This window comes from Thermobia domestica, chromosome 11 (genome assembly GCF_964235325.1).
Source record: "Thermobia domestica chromosome 11, izTheDome1.hap1.1, whole genome shotgun sequence".
NCBI classification, from domain to species: Eukaryota; Metazoa; Arthropoda; class Insecta; order Zygentoma; family Lepismatidae; genus Thermobia; species Thermobia domestica.
Window position 1 is genome coordinate 19,564,419 of NC_137464.1, and position 24,502 is coordinate 19,588,920.

Consider the following 24,502-nt stretch of genomic DNA (forward strand, 5'->3'; position numbering starts at 1 on the left):
CTTACTGTAGAGGAATGATGATATTTCCCGTCAATTGCAATGTTGGTATCTGAACTATAACTATAGTACGGTATTGTCAAGTCCTCATTATGTTTATGTTGGTGGTATAAATGTCTTTGAATCATTCCTTTTTCAATAAATATTTTTAAAAACTATTTTTTTTTGTTCCTATTGATATTTCGGGCAGTACAATAGGAAAGTAAGCAAAAAATAAATGCTTGTTCCTATTCACCCCACTTGGCAGGTGAATAGGAACAACCAATATTTTTAAAAATAAAACATGTAATAAAAGGAAAGGGGGTTTAATATTTGTCACAGTTCTATTGCCCCCATAAAGACTGTCATTTGAGACCAAAACTTTATTCTTATTGACCAAGCAGTTTTAAAATAATTTGGTTGGAAGTTGAAAAACCGTTCCTATTCTCCCCACTTGACGGTATTTGACATCAGTGGCGGCTGGTGACAATTTATTAGGTAGTGACAGAACTATATTATTATTATTATTATTATTATTAGAACATATATAGAATTTCAATTTAATTATAATCGATTGTGCTTACATTATCAGTAATCAGGTAGGTACTCTCTTGCTCCTTTCACTGAAGTTCTATTCTTCTTCATGCCAGTCAGTTATATATTGAAGTGAATTCAGAAATCAAATTTGGGGAATAAATCTTGATATGCTCTTATTTAACTAAGTTTGTTATTTATCTTGTTGATAAAAAAGACACATACACACTGATATTGAATAAAACACGAGTACACTGTTTAAAAAGAAACACTTCACTTGCACTGTTTATTCTCTTCGAACTTTCAACTGAACACGTTTGGTTGACTAGTTAAGATGCACGATACTGAAACTCCATGCGACGATTTTTCTTGCTGGAAAAGGCGTCGATAACTTTTTTGTTAAAATTATCTATCTCATTAACGAATGTCTTTTCACATGACAACATGCCTAACGCAGTTAATCTTTCCTCTTTCATGGTATTTCTTAGGAAAGTTTTTATTCTGTTCAACATCAAGAAACATCTCTCTGCTTCTGCTGTTGACATTGGCATAGTTATCAATAACTTTAAGAGTTTAATTAACTGTTTCTTGAAACATGTCGCACAATTCGTCGTCTATAATGAACATTAAGAATGACACCGCGCCAGACACCGTTCTCAGTTCGCTTTTTAATTTCTTTTCCTCCAAGAAGGGATATTTTTTAACCATCTCACTGAGATAATTATCGGGGAACTCCTTTTTTTTAATTGTCAAATTATTCTACAGCAAATAATCTCGTAGCTACAAGGTGCTCAGTGGAGTGAAATCTAGATTTGATCTCCACTAGGATTGCATCACAAACTTCTAATGCTTGTCTTTTTTTGACGTTATAGAACGCCTCACTTCGCCGTCTTTTTGCACATGGTCCGTCTCTTGCAGTTTCTAATTCGGTTTCTACTTCCTGAATAATGTTGTCAAATTGTTCTCTGACTGACTGCATACCAAGTTGAAAATTATGCAGATGTTCTCGAACCTTGACAGGATCAGTACATTTCTTCTGTAGTTGGCTAAAAATAATTTCTACGTGTGGCATAATCTTGTGGGAAAAAGTCAACCAAAATACGAAATTTTCTTCATTTAATAATAGCCTGTACGCGGAAGCTTGAGTTAAGATGGTTTGTAATGTTATATCTTCACAGTTTTCTATTGCTAACATAACATCAATTAGATCTTTCCGATACTCGTAAACTGTATTTACTCCACGAGACTGAAAATTCCACCTGGTGTGAGAAACCCGCGCAACCCCCAAGCAGTGTATATGAGATCGTGAAATATCGGCTGCTTTCGGATTCTGCGTGACAAGCTTTCGTTGTCACGAGGTAGAAGCAATGGATAGCCTTTCCCGTACACAGCTAATAGAGCGCGTATATGGTGATACCACTATGCCAAGCAGCAAAGGCCTGGTGACAGTCACCGAAGCAGAGTTGCCACCGCCAGGTCTTTCGCGCTAGGTCTTGCGACTAAATAGATAGGCAGCGGGCAGAAAAAAAGGAAGAAATTCAGAAGCAGTTATGATATTTAACTCGCTTTCTTTTAATATTCTGAATCTTCTACCTCTCAAGGCAGTGACATGTCACGGCGTCACTGCCTCAGAGGCCGCCACTGTTTGACATGATAATTGTTCAGTAGTCTAAACTGGCTGATAGCAGTGGTATTTCAACTCGTTAAAGCCTACACACGAATATTAACTATCTAATTTGACATATTGTTTAAACGTTAATTTATATTAGTATTAATCATTCATTCTTTTGCGTACTAACTCCGCTCGTCTGACTTCCAGCGAGATCACCGTAACCTAGTTATTTGTATTGCTTTGGGACGCAAACTCCATCCTCCTTGATGAGTGGTCATTCGATAGCCCTATTGCTTGAGATGTATATCTGCGCCTTTCTGCCCTGACCTAATTGCTATTGTAATTGTGTGCCAATAAATCATCTACCACTAGAGCCGCGTAGCTCGCCTTAGATATGGACTAATTTAAAGTTCCTATATAAACAGCCTTTTTCAAGGCCACCCCCTTATTCTTGAATATTATTATTTTGTAGTGTCCGAACCGCTATCTTGACATAAATTGGTGGCTGACAGTCTCCCCGAGACTGCTCAATCTCATGCTATTGCGCCCGATGGGCCCTGATATGATTTATGACTCTCCAATGTGGTAGATTGTTACGAATTGTTCTTATTATGTGAGATTTATGATCTGGAGTATATACTTGTTGTTCTTGGCTATCGCCCTCTGTCGGTGTCTTAACACCTTGTTAGTACGCCCATAATTAGTTAAGCGCTAGTGTATGTTTCAACCGATATTTTTGGATTCTACCAAAGCTTACTTGGGAACGTGAACAAACTATTCGGTATTCTTTGAATGCAAGCGATAGAAGCGGTGTTCTTACAATTTCAAAATACTGAAAATCCTACCAGTCGGCCACAAAGGTCTATTTCCCCTTGAGACCGTTCGTGGACGCGACACCACGCTAAAAGCGATATTCATTATTGGCACATAGCGCTAGCATGCTCGGCCACGAGGGCCGACAGCAGCAAGCGTTTGATTTATGCTATTTGAATGTACATGGCAAAAAATGGATAACGTGAAACAATCAGAACTGTGTATTTCGTCCGTACTTCCGGGAGCATTACTCTCCCGAGCATGCGCGGAATAGGAATTGTCTGCTGGGGGAATAGACCTTTTGGTCGCTCTCGGAGGTCTTGGTATGTGGCCATCTTATAGGTGGCATTTTCATTTTTTGTCAAAAAGTGGGGGGTAATGCCCCCATAATCCCGCCCATTCTCCCGAGCTTGTCCTTTGTTTTGTGCACTTTTTTCGTTTAATTCAATTTTTTAGTGCATGGACACCCCCGGCGTCACACATTTTCTACAATTCTTTTAGTTTATTACTATTTTACCTAACACGAGGCGATTTTAGGTTTCATTTTGGTCGTGCTGCGGCATGTCTACGTTTTTACTTCAGTGTAAGCTATTTTCTGCATAGTAGTTTTCCAGCATTTAACTGTTTGAAGCGTAATAAGGGATTTGACTGCTACGGCCACCTCATACTTTATCTAATCCTTCACGGGTTGTTAGTTAATTCAATAGTTTAACAAATGACGAATGAATTTCGCTCGTATGAACTGCGAAGCATGGCATTGATCCTTGTTGTTAATGTATATTAGTAGTGTTTTTAACAGCAATTATCGTATTGATAAGTGGTATGTATGAAATACGTAAAGAATACAACGAATATTTTACATTAACATATTTTTAGATTGCCTCTTTCAGTGCTGTATAGACAAAACATAAAATAGTCTTGTAACGTTGAAATGTTCTCGTGTACTAAACATTAATAGTACAAGGGGCTGTTTATGTTGAATAAAATGAAATGAAATCTTTGAGTTTTTCGTTCCACGGTTATGTCGGCTAGGCTAAAGGAGACGGTATTTATGTTGAAGAGCAGTGATTGGTTAGAATTAATATACTATACTATATCCGTGGGTATAGCTTATAATGTATAATGACCAATTGATCTACATAGGATTTTCCTGTATTGGCTAAGATAAGCTATCCTGGAAATAGTTGTACAGGGTAAATGTTTGAAAATATATAGATAAAAGCTGTTAATGTTCGAAGCCCGAGTAAAAGGCCTATGTTTAGTTGAAGGAAGCCAGTTTTTTTTTGTTTTTTTTCGAAACAAATGTTACAATTTCGCTAATTTCTGTTAATATTAGGTTAGGTTAGGCACCGGTTAGGCTAACTACTTGCGTCATTGTATTCATATTTGCTTATGTGCGCTTCCGGTATGTACACTCATGTCCAAAATTATTGTCGCATGTCTATAAATATGTTGTTGTAGGAATATAATTTGGCCTATGTTTAGCAGAAGGGGTCCAGCTCTTTTCTCTAAAAAAATGATACAATTTTGGTAATTTCTGTTCACATTCGGTTAGTTTAGGGTAGGGTTGGTTAGTGTGAGTTAGGTTAGGCTAGTTTAGGTTACGTTAGGTTAGTTTAGTTTATGTTATATTAGTGTAGGTGTCCCGCATAATTTTCCAAAAAATGATAGAATTTCGCTTATTTCTACTAATATTACGTTAGTTTAGTTTAGTTCAGGTTAGCTTACGTTAGTTTATGTTAGGTTAGGTTAGATTTGGTTACGTCTAATTACTTGCATCACTCATTTCTCCTGTAAATTTTGTGTTTATTTACGTGCTTTTGGACCCCTTGTACTAAACATACCCCTATAATTTGTTAACGAATTCGCCCAGTATTTCTTATAATGTTAATAATCGTATGTAATGTTAATAATTATGTATATAATCGGCAAAGACATGTATGTGCCAAATTTCATGTCGAAAGAGCAGTAAATAAGAACAAAAAACGAAAATAAAAGTTTCATGTCCATTTAGCAACATTTTGTTTTACTCATTGTAATTTTCGTATTTATAATTCTTTTCCTATGAAATTTACCACAAATATACGTTTCCCGATTATACACGTAGTATCAGTATTAAAAGTACCCTGCAAAATCATTATCAAATTATATTCTTACAAGAAGACAGTTATAGATATGCGACAATCATTTTGGGCATAAGTGCACATATAGTTCCTATTGCATTTCTTTTTTTTTTTTTTAAATACCTATTTCTGGTTCCTCCATCTAAACATTCCCCCATTTATACTAGATTGTATTCAGCCACCAATAAAATAGCGATAAATATGTGTGGGGTCGAGAGATTATTCAGGATATATATGTTCCGTATTTGTGACCAAATTTGAGCCCTAGAAGTATATAGGGGAAAAAAAGAAATATGGTGGCACATTTGTAGATCTTATTGTTATTCATTTTTTTGTCTCTTAGTAATAACCTGCACCGCTTCTTCAATCCTAAAATGCTTCTATGAGGTACAAGAAGGTGAATTTTCAACCGTGAATATTTAGTAGCGTCTGCAGGATGCAGACTCGACTTGACGACAGTTCTTTTCTCAGTAAAACTAAAGCCCAGAGTCATGAAATTGACATACGGTGCTGTTTTTAGCCTCAGCTCAATATATATTGATAAAACCCACAAAAACTCTTGGGCAAGGCAGTGACAGGAACCGATTCATCTGAACCGGTTCCCACAATTTCAGTTCCCAAAAACGAATCGATTCATCGGAACAGTGACTAAGTCACTCACAATACCTCCTAAGCAACTGGAACACACCGATGATGGAAGTAATATACCTAAAATATAGGTGATTATTCCCTGTTATAGCGTGTTCAAGTTCCTCAGCAGGTGTTGTGAACAATTTGGCCAATTGGAGAATAAAATCCTGAGATCAATGAAGCTCTAATAGACACAGAAAACAACGTGCCCTGTAGTGCTCTAACCTGCCTTCACTCGCTAACGCTCGCTCAGCACTACTGTAAATTAAATGTTAGGATTTGCTAAAGAAAGGAAACAAGCTTGCTACTAACCTATATGAGAGGCCAGTATTCTAGAACTTTCCCAAACAAACAGCATCACGAATTAAAAATACACAGAAACAAATTTAAACTACACTAACTTAAACAAAAAAGGCACTTCTACAAAATAGAAAAATAAAAATAAAAATCATCTCTAATGATACAACATACAGCATGAATTTCAACACGAAGATTACCCTACTTTTACACAATTTACACGTATAATTCAGATTAAATTTGTATTCATTATCATTCATTGTATGATTCACAGTTAATGAAGTACTAATGCAGAAATTTTGCGTATTGTTCAAGTTTGTTTGATATTGACTGTTTTCAAACTCATATGTTTATTAATGAATACACGATATCTGCTTCATATAAATTACTCTAAGAAATATTATCCCCACCTAAACAAAACAAAATTCACATAGCACATGGATAACCAATCATTACTTGATATGCATTACTTTTTGTACGTCTTGTTTCTCCTTCTTTCTCAAAGACATGTAAATTCTGTTTTGTTCTTTTATGGAATTTCTCGAGGAAGACTGATCATGCATAATCCTTTCAATGTTTCTTCAGCCATAATGGATCTGAATCGAATTTTAACACGTCTTAATGCACTGAAACTTCTTTCAACTTGAAACAGGAAGTGTACTAGAAATATATATTGCCTCCTTTATTGGTGGGTAAAATGTAGACTGGTTCAACAAGTCGAAAAGAGTGAGTTTTGCTAAATTGTCACTGTCCAGATTTCTATGTCGCCGTAAATCAAACCAGGATTCTGCCTGAAAAATGAAATTTTCTATCTTCTATGTTCAGCTTAATTCTTCCATCTTCTAAGAACTGAGGCTTAGATTTCTCATCTCGCATGGATGTAATACGAACAGAAACGTGAACTATTATCCTCAGAAAATCTATTCTTTAGTAACTTCTGGGAACAGTTAAGTGAACATCAAGTTCCTTTGCTACACTGTTGCATATTTCGAAAATCGCTTGAAAAGTTGCTTCTGCGTTTACTCTGTGATTTTTGAAAATGACAGTCAACTCACTAATATGAGACTGGCTGCCATTAAGTTCAATCGAGTTTCCTGCTAAATTTGCGCCACTGACTCAAGACAGGAAGAATAATGACTGATAATTACCAATGAGACTATGAAATTCCTGTAGATCCTATACAGAAAAGGCAATAAATATTGCCTCTTATATGGGAAACAGTGGAATTCATGGATAATTCTTCTAATGCACGCATTATTTGTACGAAGTGTTCAGAAAATATTAATTCTTATACTACTGTATTTAGAAGTTCATCGAGTATCTGAAAGGAATGAGATGCTAGGAGTAAGATTTTTTTTTTCAGTGGGATTTCACGAAAGAATACAGTGATTCCTTTAACAGTATCGACGGTGTTTTATATGTTGGAAACGGAACACAATTTGTTAACAAGGTTTAGCTTATGTGAAGCGCAATGGTATTTAAAAAAGCTTTTTTTTTTTTTTTTTCCCTCCTAATAATGCTTTACACTGCATTACTACACCCTGCCATGAGAGAAGAACCATCACATCCCAGTCCAAGAAGTTGGGATGAACCGGTCTCCTCAATAGCATTCAGAATTGTTTTTGCAATGTATTCGGCATTGAATTCATATAATGGGATGAATCTTATGAAGTCTTTGCATGTCATTTTCTCACTGGAGTTATAATACGAATTCCTGTCAGTAGTTGCTCTACACCCACAATATCAACTGTCTTCTCTGACATCACTGTGTAGTACTTGGAAGATAATCTTAGGTTTTATAAAATTTTTGAATAAAATATTACCGGGAGTTGATACAAGCTGTTGATACCGGGAGTTGAGGCGTTTTCAGCAGCAGTCTCAAAGTGCAGTTTTAATAAACCATCGCCAGAATCCAACCTAAATTGGAGAATATAAAAATTAAAGGAATTGAATCATTCCCTCTCAAAGATAAGTCATACATTATATATATATATTAAAAAAAAAAAAAAAAAAAAAAACCCTCAGTAATGGATTATAGCGTTTTCCTGTTCTTCACAACTTATTTCTGAGCTGTATCGTTTACTTTCAGTTCAACAGTTAAAGTTTTGTTAGCCATAACATTTGATAAAGTTTGAACATGTTCGGTGGATACGGCGATATGCCATGCAGATTTTTCGTATGAAGGAGCACAGGCAAAGAAGTCATTGTACTTTTAGAATGGCGTTGCAATGAAAGACTCCTAACGGCAAACGAATGGCCGTCTGGCAGCCCCACCCCACCCCATGGGTTATGATATATAGTCCAAGTTGGAGATTTTTTTTTTTTTTTAATTTGGCTCAGGTCCGTCTTATCCGGTATCTGAAAATTAAAACCGGAACGGGTTGTCATCATTGCCATTTCTTTTCTTTATTCATTGTCCATTTTGTTTCAGGAAAAGGGAAACAAACCACAACACACAAAAACAACAAAGTTGGGGAACAATATCTATTGTAGACTACATTCTGATGTTGCGTCACTGAAACTTGCCCTTGTGCGAGAAGTAACATTGTGTCCTTGTACTGGTCAACTCGTTTACGGTCCAATGTGACTACCCGCAATGAAGATTTCAAAAAAACATGTATCTGTTGCTTGTATATACATTGGATATAGCAAATACATCTCGTATCACCTACTGACATGTTTATCAAAACTTTAGTCTAGACTAGGTGACTGGAGGAATCTGCAGCGATTTTTGAATCAAAAAGATCCAATATATTTCAATCAAAAATTTTCTTACGAAAAACTCGATTTAGGGGCCGTTCAAAATTTTGTGGCCCCTGATCCAAAAACTATTTATTGGCCAAGATCGCAATCTTTTGATTTTTTTTTCAATCATTCCTTAAATTCTTGTTGTAGCCGCTATATATTCTTCATATCACACATTCTTGTTGTATGTCCGTAATTTTTGTGCGCTGTTTTTTTTTTTTAAGTTATAAGCGGAAATATCCGACATGGCCGCACAAGGTATTCTTCCTAAAACCGATTCACTTTCATAGCTATTATACATACAACATACAGCATACAATGTTGTTAATGCAGCAGTACTCAGAGACAAACATCTGTAACTAAGCTTCAGATTGCCGTGTCGATTGATTAGCTTTGAGAATGGGTAACAGTTGGTCACATATACGCGACTCAGCCTTCTGTATGATAAGTATTGTTATTTAATGAACATTATGTTTCCTTTTCAGAGTAAAAGTTGCTCTTTCAATAGTGTGAGGCAGTGATGAATCGTGCAAAAAAGAAGAAATTGACAGAAGAAGCTAACATGACTAGTAGTGAAGATTCTAGTGGAGATGAAGGTGTTGTGTCTGGTGGTGACGCTAGTGAAAGTGAACAGAGTGGGGACAATTCTCAGGGAAATGCTGGATGGGCCGATGCAATGGCAAAAATTTTAAGGACGAAAAAACCGAAGAGAAAGAAAACATTGGTGCTGGCAAAAGCAAAGACATTGAGTAAAGTTCAAATAGAGAAGAAAGAGGAGGATCCGGGGTTTGAAATAGAAGGCGAAGATAAAAGCAAAATCAAAATCAAAGAAGAACCAGTTGTAGTTGAAACAAAAAAGAAACCTACCGCTGAAGAACTTGACAGAAGGTTAAAGGTAAGTTTCTTATTGGTAGATTAGATTCTAGGTCTCTAAAACAAGGAGTTCAGACATTGTTAGAAACAAATACAATAGTTTAATATTATTAATTAGCGAGTTCATTTATTTATTTTTAAAATTTTATTTTATTACCAAAATTTCTTTATATATTTATTTGTTCGGGTGTACATCCATTCGCAAGATAAAAATCGAGAACTTGACAATAATCAAGAATATGTGTTCACTTAACGTAATTTTATTATTTTAAAAATTGATTAATTTTAACAAACAATTCATTAAGTAGATTGAAAGAGTAGTCTTATCGTTCAATACACATATTTGCATTTTAAAAGTTAAAATTTAGTTACTTAGTTACAATAAATCAATAGGTATACAATTTCAGCCGTAGGACAAAGCAGTCATGCTTTTATAGAGTAGCTTTGGTACTGGTATATTTATAGTCTCTATATGAAATATATTATCCCATTAGTGGAAAAGTTTGAGAACCCTGGTCTATACATATGAGAAACAACCAATATTCTTTTTAACACCGAGTCATCTATAGATAGATTTAATGAGTTAAAAAGTGAGGTTGGGTCAAGAATTTGAATGCGAATGTCCGGTATACCCTTCCGAGACGGTAACCATTATAGTATCCAATCCTTTTCCATACTGCTTATATTATTAGTAAGGGCCTACATGACGATTGAATTAGATATAATATTACCAATAGAGGAAACTATTCTTTTTGACACTAAATCGTTTGTAAGTAGATTCAAGGAAAGTCAAAGAGTGGCAGGGCTACAGATCGAACATGAGTCTCCACCTGTATAGATTATTTGGTGTTAGAAGAAATATCGGTAGCTATTATCTCAAGTTGAACCCATCTATAAGAACAACGATATTGAATGCATTCATTTGAGTTCTAGTATTTCTATGAATGACCTGAGCTTTTACTTTCAAAGATAGATAGATAAAGATATATATTAATATTACAGTCATATATCCACAAGCTAATGTTATTAGTTCGTTTGTACAAGTGTGCATTTTTATTTTTAATCAGTTGTATGAACAAATTAACAACACTTATGGTTTTATAAACACTGAATACCTAAGCACCAATTTTGTAAAATGGTGCTAATCTGGATCATGAATTTTATAGTAAAGCGTAGTGTGCAGGTGCTGTCTTTAGTATGAGCCGATGCGGACATCAGTACTATCAGGTCAGATTTAGATACTAACTTAAAGCTATATTATTATGAATTACTTAAACAAAAGGATGGTAGAAGGGGATGAGATCTGATGCCTTTCATGAAACTTATAAAATAGGAAGTTATGTTTAGCATAAATTAAAGTCAACAGATTTTGATTGACAAAAGAAAGACTAGTTAGGTAGAAGGTAAAAGAGGGAGGAAAGCTAAGAATTAACAAAAGAATAGGAATGAGCACTAGTCTCAATATTTCTGGTACTTGCTGGTGTTGTTGTTCTTTAGGATGACGAATGAATTCTCCTCTATGTCTTCCCGCTTCCTGGCTGGAAATTGATGAAAACTGATGAAATTTACGTCTGGATTGGAATCCCGCCAAAACTGCCAGGGGCGATGAATAGTAAATATCTGGATGATCGTCAGGACACCTTATTGTGGATTGCTTCTGTGGCGATAAACCTCTTTTCCTATGACCCAAGTGTCGGGAGAGAAGTTGTCTCGAATTGGTGGCTGTTATTTTCTTCGATGTTACACTTGTAAGAAATTCATTACGACTACCACGTTGAGACGTGTTTCTTGTAGTTTTGTTCAAATAGGACATTGATGCTAGCGTTTATTTAACTTAGAAACTCTTGCAAAGCAGAAAGAAATGCGATGTGGAAAGAAAGAAACACTAGTCTACCTTTATTGGTTAATTTACAATGACGAAGTGAATATGATGGTTTACAAAAGTTCATCTGAGAATGTACACTCAATGTTAAAAGTTTTGTATTGCTGAAATTTTAATTTAAAGTAATTTTAAAAATGAATTAAACTGTCCAGTTGTTTTGTTTTTAGATTTTACTCAATACAGTAGTAACATACAGGATTTCAGGTAACTGTATCTTGATTACCTACTTCCGCCCAAAATCTTCAGAACGATCTCTTGCTGTCATCGTAATCGAGGTTGACGATTTTGAGCCGAAAAAAATATTGAAAGTACATTTTCTTACATACAAGGTATATAGTGAGTATAATTAAGGCACTTCAACTTTTCTTTTGGCTGAATCTTTTATGGCTACTATGATTAAACGTATGATTAATGCACTATAATAACTTAAATTGTATTGTTAATATGTTTGTGTATTTTGTTTACAGAAAAAGGAATGGGAGCGGATAGGTAGAATAAAGCCAAGTATTTTGGACAGAGACAGAGAAAAGGTGTTAGTTCGAATAGCAACCAAGTAAGTTTTTGACTGAGAGTTTGTGTGCAATATTATGTTAATCAAATTATTTTTTTTCTAAATGGGAGGCACAGGCAATACAGGACTATATATTAAAATGCTAGATTTATATATGTTTTGGCAAATTCGTTTGCAAATTTTGTGTTGATTGAACAGTTCTAATTTTTTTTTTTTTTTTTAAGACCGTTATTTGTTTCTTACATTTTTAAGGGTACACTGAAATTATTGATTTTTTTTTAAAAGTAAAATATCATATCGTACACCACACACTTGCATACAGGATTAGTATATCTCTCGGGCGTTTCTTTCATGACCAAATGATAATGAAAAACGAAGGATAACCATTTCTCCAGTCTAAGATGAATCTTTATTGTTTGGAGTGTTTTGCCCAATGAATACCATATATATATATATATATATATATATATATATATATATCACTGACATTATAATTAATTGTGTGTGTAATATATTTGCTTATTACATACTACGAACACTGATCGTACATGAATTAGAAACTCCAGCCGGAAGTAGGCTCAGATCTTGCAAACGTTGCGAGATATTGAAAAAGTAATCAGAAATCTCCTCTTTATGATATCCCTTGCCGATTTTTATCAACATGTCCTTCACTTATGTCTGTAAAGGGACATGTATAGATGTTATGAGGAATGACAAGGAGATTCATGCTCATGATGCACTGTGTAGAGAACGCAGGTTCAACTACTTTTATATTGGGAATTTTAACGTGGAAGGTGGAAAGGATTGTGTATGTTTATTTTCTGTTGGGTGTATTCTTTTAGATGATTTTTTTTTTTGGTCATGTGATTCGTCACGACGGAGGAGACGAGTGTTCGGTAATTATTTTGAATGATCAATATTAAGAATGTTTTATAGAAAATTTGCTGATAACACTTCTAGTAAAGGAAGAAGCTGTCAATGTCCTCGTGTCTTTTTAAATAGTGATTGTGTGATTTTTCACATTTTGGTGTTAGAACACAAGAAAAACAATTACTTTGAATATTTTCTGATGGGTGCTATAAGATACATAGCAAGTCAATAAATAACCTACCTCTGTATCTCGTACGAATTTCTTCGTAATCGTGTGCATAATTCCGGACTTCACTGGGTCTTTCCTTTTAAGTAGGAAAGGTCACACTTTTAAAAATAAATTCTACTTTTCAGTCAGGAATAAATATATATAAGTTATATGTTAATGGGGTTTACCCTGCATTTTTGTTAAAACACTGTGTATGACTTAATCTCAGCTGCGGAAAAAGGATTAGGATTTGTAAGTGCGAATTTGTTTCATTTTAGAGCGAACACCAGCTCTCCGAAAGTACCAAAGATGTCAAATGTTGCTTCCGATTGGAAATAGAGATAATTTTCCAGCACCTTTTTGCCTCTATTTGTATGCATTTTATTCCCTTAATCTGTCTTCAAATCCCTGTCTTTCCCTTTCGTCTCCTGTTATTACTACTTGTTTTGGTGCAAGTGATCCCAGGTTTGATGCTAGGTGGGGATTGGAAAGCCTTTTCAGGCCACTCATCCTAAGGGAAATGGGCGCTTCTCATTCATACCAGGCTAATGCCGGGATGGTACCTAATATAACGGACAGTCCGTTTCCTTCTGCTACAGTTCAGCTGTTACGGGACAGTCACATTCAGGGTTGTGCATTATTGAGCATAGCTGTTTTTTCTTCAGCGGGCTGAGTCCTCAGGCCAGGCAACAGCACTGGAACACCGGATCTCCAGTCCTCCATCCGTCCTTGAAATAATTAAGCAGGTAATGATGGTATTGATAATGAGTATTAGTCCTAATGATTGATAGTCAAGCAAATGGGCAGGTAATATCTCTGAAGGTAGGTAAAATACGCAGTTCCGATAGTGTCTCAACGGAGAGCGCAGAAGACGATATTCTTGGGTCATCCAAAACTCTTCAACTGTTGTGTTCGCCCTGAGAGGCTCGAAAGTGTTAGCCGTTACCATAAACTAACGTAGATGAGGAAATTCCACACCAGAGTGAAACAATCGTAATCCGTAGCCTAGGAAGCATCCAAGCTGGGATCACGCGCAAGGCATCATTCGGAGATAATTCTCCAGTCATAGGGTAGTAGAACGGTTTTCAGTTATTTTAATGTGATATTAACGTACCCAGATTGGTAAAGCAATGAAATCGTAAGTACCATCCTGAATCCATATTCATATTGCAGCATGACTCACTGCGGCTTTCAAACTAGATAATTGCCACTATATTATACTACATCGGGGATTTACTAAACTGGGTATGTGAAGTAGCAATACTAATCCATTTCAACAATTTATTACAACATAATTTGGAATAAAATACACTGAATTATTTAACGGGCTAAAATGGCCATAATTCGGTTATACAATGACCCAAACTACAGTGTTCGGCCAACAACTAGAATCCCATAATTCTCAAGCTTTCATATTACTATACAGCGCTTTAATAAAACAGTAACGAATAAAATTCAGAACTTCGTACACAGAGGGCCTAAAGTGTTCCAATTCACTTGCTTTCACTTACAGGCGAGGGGAAATAGCAACTGTATTGTCTTTTTCTCACCTTTTCCTTTCCTTTTTTCCTATGAAAATCTCCCCTGCAAATCTTTAAAAATCTATAACTTAGTGACCAGAAATTAAAATAAATCCCTTATCTCAGAGCTTCCCAAACTAGACCAAAGTTAAGTCAAAACGATCGATGTAAAGGGATGCTGTAGTTCATAAAAGGTTATTCTTTGCGAACTCTTAGCCAGTTGCGTTTTTGACTACATGCATCATCATTTGAGAAACATTTAAAATTGTTTCAGGAAAAAGAGGCATTAATTTACGTACTTTAGGAAGAGCTTGCACCCTTTTGAAGGGTTTGTTAGGTTGCTTCCTGTTAGTGAGTTTAGTTTAAAGTCTGTTGAAAACTTAATCAGACAAAATTTCGAAGTTCATATCAAAAGTTACATAATACTGAGCTTGAAGTAGCATGAAAAACAAGAAAAGTTCTAGAAAAAAAAATGAAGCACATTCTGTTTTCTCGCATGAAATGAAAAGGTTTTCTCAGAATGCCATAGTACTTGTCTTTTGAAAACTATCATTGACCAATCATATTCTGAAAACCACTCTAAGTTATCATGACTGGAAGATATTCCAAAATGAGGAAATCCCAGTTATTATTACTTTTTTCCCTGAAATATTGAAGAATAATGTAAATCCTGAAAAGAGAAGGCAGCAGATGAAGTTCCTTGTGTTCTTTCAGAAAGGAAAGTGCTCAGAAAATGAATTACCTTTGGACAAACATAACAACTAATAAACATTATACAAATTACAGAATTATCTGATAGTTATTAAAAAGGAGTCCAGGTATGTAAGTACGATGGGTAAAAAGGACGCGTACTAGTAACCAAAAATTCTTACTAATACGAGGGCCGTCCAGAAAGTAAAGAACGAGGCGCGGCGCCGACCCCCACCGTCACCACTGCGATCGCGCGCGCGTCAGTTAGCACCTCCCTTTACCTCAGTGTGAGCCGAGCCTCAATGCTGTTCGGCTACGCTACTTTTTTTTTCCAGCGATTCAAAATGGCGGGGCCAATCGAAAATCCCGCCAAATGTGAAGAGTGTAATTTGTTTTCTCAACTCGCAAAAAGTTAAGCCTATTGAAATTTATAAGCAAATAAAGAATGTTTATGGTAATAGTGCAATGAACAAGTCATCAGTGAGGAAATGGTACATTATGTTTAATCAAGGAAGGACCAGAGTGCATGATGAAATGAAATGAAATCTTTTAAGTTTTACGTCCCACGATTATGCCGGTTAGGCTACAGGAGACGGTGAAGATGAGAAATGAATAAAATAGTGGGAGGAAATGGGAGAACCCCGAGAAAACCCACGGGAACGGTGTTTGTCCACCACAAAGTCCAGACGGCAGTGCATGATAAAGATCGGAGTGGGAGACCATCACTTGTTACGGAGGAACTGAAGGCAAAAGTCGAAGAAAAAATTAAGGCGTTTCACTTTGAGCACGTTACACGAATCTTTTCCACAAATTTTACCATCGCTCCTACATGAAGTAGTGACAGTGCATCTTGGTTACTCAAGCAAGCAGTGACAGCCTGGTTCAAATCTTTTGCGGCAGATGAGTATAATATTGGTATTGAAAAATTGGTCCCATGGTATAACAAGTGTCTTGACAACTATGATGATTACATAGAAAAGTAGAGTAAGGTCCTGCGGCTTTGTAAATAAAGTTTTGTGCTTTATTTAACCATGCCACAACGTTCTTTACTTTCTGGATGACCCTCGTACAATAGCTTCAAACACGTTAATGTTCCTTTCCAGTCACTTATTATATGTGTGTGGATTAAAATAGCAGTTTGTGTTTATGTAAAAATAAATTAATAAACTGCTGACGAAGATGTGAGGTTCTCACTGAAAATTTCGGCATTAATATATATGTAGACGCATTCCTGAGTTTAAGTTAACGGTTATAATCATGAGTCAGTTTACCTTTTGTAGTGGTATTTAATTACAACTTTTTTTTCCCTATGTGTTCATGTGTGTAATGTCAAAAGATTTCTGGATCAAAAACTGAATGATTTATTATGTTCTTGTTTCCAGAGGAGTGGTTCAACTGTTCAATGCAGTTAATGTCCAGCGGAAAGACATTGACACAAAACTGGAAAGTGCTGGCTCCTCAGAGCGTAAGAGGGAAAAAGTTTTGAAGACGGTGGATAAAAGGCGATTTTTAGATATATTAATGGGTCCTACGAAAAGTATTCGAGTTGACGACACGGAAGAGGTTAAAGAAGTAAAGGTATTGTGCTATTATTATTATTTTCAAGTGTATTTCAAATTATAAATACACATGGTAATTAAAATTCTTTCTGTTTGAATATAGAATGATTTGATGTACTTAAAATGATAGTTACATTTGTGGATTTTAGAAGAGTTCAGCTACAGTAGTTATCTACTGATAACTTTAGACACTTTCATATAATACCATATGATAGTAATACAAAGAGACAGAACCAGGAATACACCGAACATATTTTGGACATAACCCTCCAGTATAGTTAGTTGAAAAGAGCTGGAAGAATAATAATTAATCATTTTACTCTAATAATTCCTTATTTATTCACCGAATAATAATCGACAACAAACTCACAGACAAATTAATTTACACACTTTTCTTCTACATTATTAAAACGGCTACTAACGAAATATGGAAACACTTTCCATCCACTACAATATTCTCCTCCTCTTTTTTTTTTTTTATTCAGGCGTATATCTATCTGGACATTTCGCTGCCGCTCGGAGCGACGTAATGACGTTTCATCCTCCTCCTGTTTTTCTGATAATAATGGTGGACCAAGATTATTGGGCAAGTTTTCAGTTTCCATATACCACCAAAAATTATCAGGAGACCTATTTACCGCCGTTGGTATTTTTACATTTTCACTTGTCCGGTTATTCACTGGTAAGTCATTACGAGACACTTCAATGTTCTTTGATTTCTGTCTTCGACAACGTAAGTGGTGTACATGTACCCTTCTACACTTGTTTTCTACCTACACTTCATACAAAGAGTTACCTATACATCGAATAATTCTTCCTGGTACAAATTTTGGGAAGTGGCAAGGGTTATTTAAGACCCATACTAATTGACCTGTACTGTATTGGTTCTGGTTGTAAACACCGTTGTCTTTGCTAGTATTCTGGTCATCTTTGCCTTTCCTACAGTCTTATACGTGATATTATACCGGGTACGTGGTTCATATCGGAAGAGTAAACCGGCGGGTGAATTATGCAACTTTTCCGATCGTGTGAACCTAAGTCCATATACTATGTCTTCCAAGATCCTTAACAACTGTGAAGAGGAACACACAGAAAGTCCCTTTTCCATTAACTTCTTTTTCATCAAACCCTTTACGGTTTGCACCGTTCTTTCCGCTAGACCATTGCTCTGGGGATGCCACGGAGGAGAATTCAGTATCTTCACTCCCCTTTTTAGCCAATAGTCCTTGAAGTCCTTACCACAGAAGGGCGGACCATTATCCGTTACCATGACTTGAGGCCAACCAAATTTATTGAAACAAGTGTTCAACTTTGTAATCGTTTCTGAAGTATTAGTAGAGTTCATTTGCCATACTTCTATCCATTTTGACATCGAATCTACTAACAAAAGAAATTTTCTTCCAGCCAACTCGAAGAAATCTAGATGGATTCGTTGCCAAGGATGTATTGAGTCTCTCCATGATATATATTTCTGTTGTGGTGCTTTATTGTGTAGAGCCTGACAAGAAGTACATGTTTGAACTACGAGATCTATGTCCTCATCCAACGAAGGCCACCAATAATGTGACCTTGCCTCAGCCTTCATGTTTTGTGCACCTAAATGTCCTTCATGTAATATTTGTAATATCATAGATCTTAAAGACGCCGGTATTACCAGTTTATGACCCCAAAAGAGACACTGTTGTTGCACATATAACTCATGACGTCGACGATAATAAGCTTTTAATTCCTTCACATTACCTGTAGATGGCAATCTTGAAGGCCAACCATGAAGCAACCAGTTCTTTATCTGATTAATCGTAGAATCCAGAGTCGTTTCCTTGCAAATCCTGGCGAACAAGGGTGGATCAACTGTGATATTAGTAACAAAATTTTGAGATATTTCCCAATCTCCCACTTCTTCTGACAATGGCAACCGAGACAAACAATCTGCCACTTCCACATGTTTGGAATAATTTATCACATAGTCATAATTAAGTAAGAGTAATGTCCACCTTTGTAAGCGGGGTGAAGCTAAAGTTGGTATGCATGTTTTTTCTCCAAAAATCAGTTATGCTGGTAGGGAATCCGTTTGAATCTCAAAAGGTCTACCAAATAGATATTTATGGAACTTTTTAACAGCGAATATTATTGCTAGGGTCTCCTTTTCAAATTGACTGTAATTTTTCTCAGCATCAGTTAAGGTTGCTGATGCGCAAGCTACAGTATGCAGTTTTCCTTGTTTCCTGTTACAAAGTTGAGCTCCAACTCCGTACGCACTACTATCAGTGATGAGAACGACTTCAGCTGATTTGTCAAAAGGTTGTTCCATTTTGCTTTCCTTAGCATGTCTTTTGATAATTGGAATTCTTTATCATGCACATTTGTCCAAACCCATCTCAGTTTCTTTTTTAATAATTCAAATAAGTGAGGCAGTTTTAAAGAAAAATTTGGCAAATGCTTGTGAAAGAAGTTTAACATACCTAAATACGCTTTTAATTGAGACACGTCTTTTGGTGTTTCACATTTTAAAATTGCCTGTTGATGTTTCACCATCGGAAAAATACCCCTTGGAGAAATCGTATGTCCAAGATATTCAATCTTGGGTTGTAAAAATTGACATTTATCCAAACGTACTTTAACGTGATACTCTTGTAAACGTTTTAGCACATTATTAGTGCGTTCAAAACACTCTTCTCTATCATGCCCAGCTATTAAGATGTCATCTAGAAATGCAAATACACCCGGAAAATCTTTTAAAATTTGCTCTATTACTCTCTGAAATATATGGGGACTGCACGTCAATCCAAATGGTAACCGTTGTGGCTGAAAAAGTCCCCAAGGCGTATTAACTGTAAGAAAAGGTTTAGATCGATCATCAACCAATATTTGTTGATACGCCATCCGTAAATCAATTACCGTAAAAGCGGTCATTCCCAGCAAATTGTTAAAAATATCTTCTGGTTTAGGAAGTGGATAAACCATCTTTTCTAATACCTTGTTTAACGTCACCTTATAGTCTATACATAATCTAAATTCTCCATTCTTTTTCTTCACCACTACCATTGGAGTAGCCCAATCGGAGTAAGATACAGGTTTCCAGATTCCCTGTTTGACTAAAACTTCGACATCCTTCTTCACTTGGTCAGCAATAGTATACGGTAATTGGTAATATTTTCTAAATATCGGAATGGCATCCGGCCTAACTGGAATCTGACACTTGAATCCTGCAATTGGCTGACTAACAGAATCCGAGAATACGTTCGAAAATTTCTGCCTTAATGTACTCCTATTATCATTCAGCATTGTATAATTCATATTAAGAACCGTATTGTCTACCGGTTTTTGAAACAATTCTCTCCAATTTTTAAACATGACATCAATCCATGGCCTCCCCATAATAGGATGATTTAACTTATCTGTGACAATCACCATAATCATCTTCTGAGCAAATGTATCTTTCCGCACTAATACTGTGATTTGGCCTTCCACAATTAAAGATGAGCCTTCCGCTGCCTTTAAATGAATATCTGAAATTTCTAATTGAAGATCGCTAAAATATTTGTAATATATGCTAATTGGCACTACTATGGCAGCAGCTCCTGTATCAACCTCAAATTTCAACGGAATGTTGTTGCAAAATAATTGTATCCAACATATATTACTTCTATTTACCATTTGTTGTTTCTCTACCAAACTACTTGAATTAGACTGTTTTCTATTTTGGTTCGATTTCACCATGCATCGTCGCCAGTTGATAACTTTAGACACTTTCATATAATACCATATGATAGTAATACAAAGAGACAGAACCAGGAATACACCGAACATATTTTGGACATAACCCTCCAGTATAGTTAGTTGAAAAGAGCTGGAAGAATAATAATTAATCATTTTACTCTAATAATTCCTTATTTATTCACCCAATAATAATCGACAACAAGCTCACAGACAAATTAATTTACACACTTTTCTTCTACATTATTAAAACGGCTACTAACGAAATATGGAAACACTTTCCATCCACTACATCTACTACAAACTTTTCCTGTTACGTTCAAATTGTACGAGTGGAAGATTACTTACCGGTATCTGGTCACTTATTTTAACAGTCACGTACCTGGCTTTTATCTGGTGGTGTGCATGCTAACTGGAGATCATTCTACTAAAAACAACCGATAGTAGTTGCTATTTGCAAATTCTGATATTTTGCACACTTATTCTTATGTGTGCGCACTCACTCACTTGGCAAAATACCATATGTAACCATATATGACACCACTTATCGTGTCCGTGGGTTTTTTCGGGGTACTCCAGTTTCCTCCCACATTATCATTCTGCTGATTCTTCCATCATCGTTCACTTGCCTTAATCACCAGTCACCATTAGCCTAACGGGTATAATCGTGGTACGTTAAATTAAAAAAATCATTTCATTTTCACTTTTTGACACCCCTAAAAGGACAATGATTCGTCTTTAAACTTTCGTACTTTATATACCTATACACATGGGGTGAATAATACTACGTCAACATATGAAGTTCTAGATTCAATTCTTTTCATGGTGTTTTGGCTTAGGCTAAGGTCGGCCTATATTGACCAGGAGTCAGAATAGCCGATCCGGTGTTCAGTACTGTGAGCAGAGCCTCGTACCACATATTCATTCGAGCACATACTAGACAAAGGACTCTCTCTCTCTCTCTCTCTCTCTCTCTTCTTTCTTCTTTCCGCATCCTCCTGCCTCCCTCTTCCTCAGCTGGGCTGCTTTTCCTCTGGTCAGTATGCACCCGGCCTAATGCATAAACTTGAAATACATGGAAGTGTGATGGATAAATGTTTGTAAAATTACATTAGATGTCTGTATTACCTGTGAGTGATATTAGTTACGTATCTGTAGCATTTTTCATTTTTAAGACAATGCATTTCGCTTCAATATTAATTTTCCCACGGTACGCACCATGTTGGAAACAATACCGTAATGGGCATATGAAAAGGAATCTGATATTTAAAATAACACCATTATCTATCAGAGACAAGTACGAACATGAATACAAAGGACCAGAATTTTTTTACAGTAGTTATAGAATCCATGTGTGGGAATGCTTTTCGGTGGAATGACCCTAGGATGGTTTTGTTTAAGTTCCAAATTTATGCTGGGAAGCTTTATTACGGACGGAAGTATACATAAGACTTGAAGAAGAAAAGAAGAATACTCTCCCACTTAAATCAATATGCTAATATATATACAGATAGAGGGTGGCCCAAAAGTAGGTATACAGCCCTGCATTGATAAAGAATGACATTTTAATTTATTAAAATATGAATTTTATTTTCTTCTGTCTGTTCCGAGATTAGGATGTAAGTGAAAAGAAGTTAAGAACAAACAAAAAAAGAAATTAAGTCAATATTTGTATGAATAATAATAAGAAACTGTATAAAATGGCATATACAGATCAGTACGGTGCTGTATACCAACTTTTGGGCCACCCTGTTCTTACCCTCCTCCTTTTTCCTTCCACTATACGTACGGACATCCTCACAGAACACTGTTTCTTGTTAAACAATCTCCAAAACAGATTAGCTTTTTCTTTTTCTAAATTATCTGTCGTTCTCCTTTTGCGTATTTCCCCCCAGTACTTTACTATTACTTCCTATTCCATCCAGCTGCTTTTCTTCGTTATTCTCATGCTCATATTTTGAAAGTCTCTGTTTTTGATCACTTTTTGTAGTGTTATGTTCAGCATTGTGAAGTACAATACTATTATGAAACATTTAGTGAGTCATTTTCTGTACTTCGATACAACAAACATGAAGTGTATTTGTGCCAACAATGTATGTACCGTTTAGATGTGTACATTTTCATCAAACCTGAACCTCAAACAAGGGAGACTGAACTTGAGGTCGGATTGGATAGGGACAACTACTACATATATATGATATATTAAAAACTCCCCACATGCTTCAAGAAAAATAACAGGAATAGAATTATCTTGTTCCCTGCCCTAGAGCCTTTCATGCATTGTTGGCATAAATACATTAATTTTCATTGCACTAAAGTACTGAGAGTGGATACGCATATTCAGTATTGTTGTAAGTAACGATATAATGAAGGGCGTAATTTCAAAAGTTAATCGGAGACAGCCTTATGAAAAGACAGCCATTTGCTTCTAATTTACCCAGGTAGTATCCGTATTCGATAAACTACAAGTCTATAGTGTGTAAGCATTTCAATTCAAACATTTTGAAATACACTTCTCCAGTCAAAGCATTATGACCACCTGCTACTTTTTGAACGAAGTCATTGGACTGACGTAAGAGGCACGAGCATAGTAGAACCACTCGTCCGATAGTGGCAGGAATCGCATTTGATCAGTCAGTGTGATATTTGTGCTTAGAATGGGAAAAACTGGCGATATATCGCTCGCTCGCGGGCTGGCGTGGTTGGTGTCTTCCAAAGGCGGGATAAGGATGGTGAAACCGACAAGAAATGGTGGGCCACACTTCATTAAAAATGTGAGACATCGAAGACTTGGTGCAGTAGAATAAAACACAAGTTGTAGCAGAATTAGCAGCATGTCTGAGTACACAGTTTACCGTACACTAGTAGATATGGACTCCGCAGCCGACTTCCTGCACGTGTACTTACGTTAACCGTACGGTATTGCCGATTACGACTGGAATGGGCACGTGCTCATCGTCATTAGGCCACCGAACAAGCAGAACGTTGCATGATCCGAAGAATTAACGATACAGTTTTCATCACATCGATGGTCAGGTCAGAATCAATTGTCTTTCAGGGGAACAGCTGCCCAAGAGGTGCACAGTAGAACAAAGACATGCCAGTGATTGCAACATTATGACTTGGAGAACCTTCACATGCTCATCTATGGAGCCGACAGTGCGTGTGGAGGGCACTATGATGGCTCCTAGCTATCGGAAGGTCATTCCTGACCATGTACACCCATTCATGTGGGCTATATTTTCATCTGGAAATGGCTTCTTTCAGCAGGCAACGCTACTTGTCACAAGACTAGTGTTGTGCTACAGAGGTTCGAAGAGCACAATGTTGAACCTTAATTGTTGCAGTAACTCGTAACTCACCCAATCTTAATGCAATTGAACATCTTCGAGATATTATGCAACGTCCGATCCGATTCCCCCTCCCCTCTTCTACGGAATTTACAGGAATTAAGTGACTTAGATCCACGCCTTCAGCCACCCACCAAGGCCTCATTGCTTCTATGCCAAACCACATTGCTGCCGTTCTACTAGCCGAAGAGGTAGTCATAAATATTTTGGCTGGTCCGTGTATACTACTTTGTAATCACTTCAATTTGGCATTTCATATGAAAACAAATAAATAAAATATTATATTTAGACAAGTATTCTTGCTGAGATTTAGTATGTATTACACGGTATTCTAAAGGAAATTTAATGTTAAATAATTATTTTATTAATTTATTTTTCACAGAAAGAGGAAGAAGAATCAAGTAAATGGAATGTGTTGCGAAACGACTTCATGATGGGTGCACGTTTTAAGGATTGGGACAAAGTGGATGAAGATGCGGATATGAAACAGGAAACAGACTCAAACAGTGATTCCGTTAGTGATAGTTCAGATGATACGTGATCTGTTAATCAACTGATGTGCATTAATAAATGTTATTTAATTTTTAAAATA

The 24,502-nt window shown here is 36.2% G+C and overlaps 1 protein-coding gene across 1 annotated transcript; it reads left to right on the forward strand.

Moving 5' to 3' along the window:
- The first annotated feature begins 3,601 nt into the window (after positions 1-3,601).
- Positions 3,602-24,502, forward strand: LOC145663956 (RRP15-like protein). Its single transcript, XM_081730188.1, has 5 exons — positions 3,602-3,755; positions 9,216-9,625; positions 11,953-12,038; positions 16,667-16,862; positions 24,293-24,502. Exons 2-5 carry the CDS (start codon positions 9,251-9,253, stop codon positions 24,449-24,451), a joined length of 816 nt encoding a protein of 271 aa, XP_081586314.1. The 5' UTR covers positions 3,602-3,755; positions 9,216-9,250; the 3' UTR covers positions 24,452-24,502.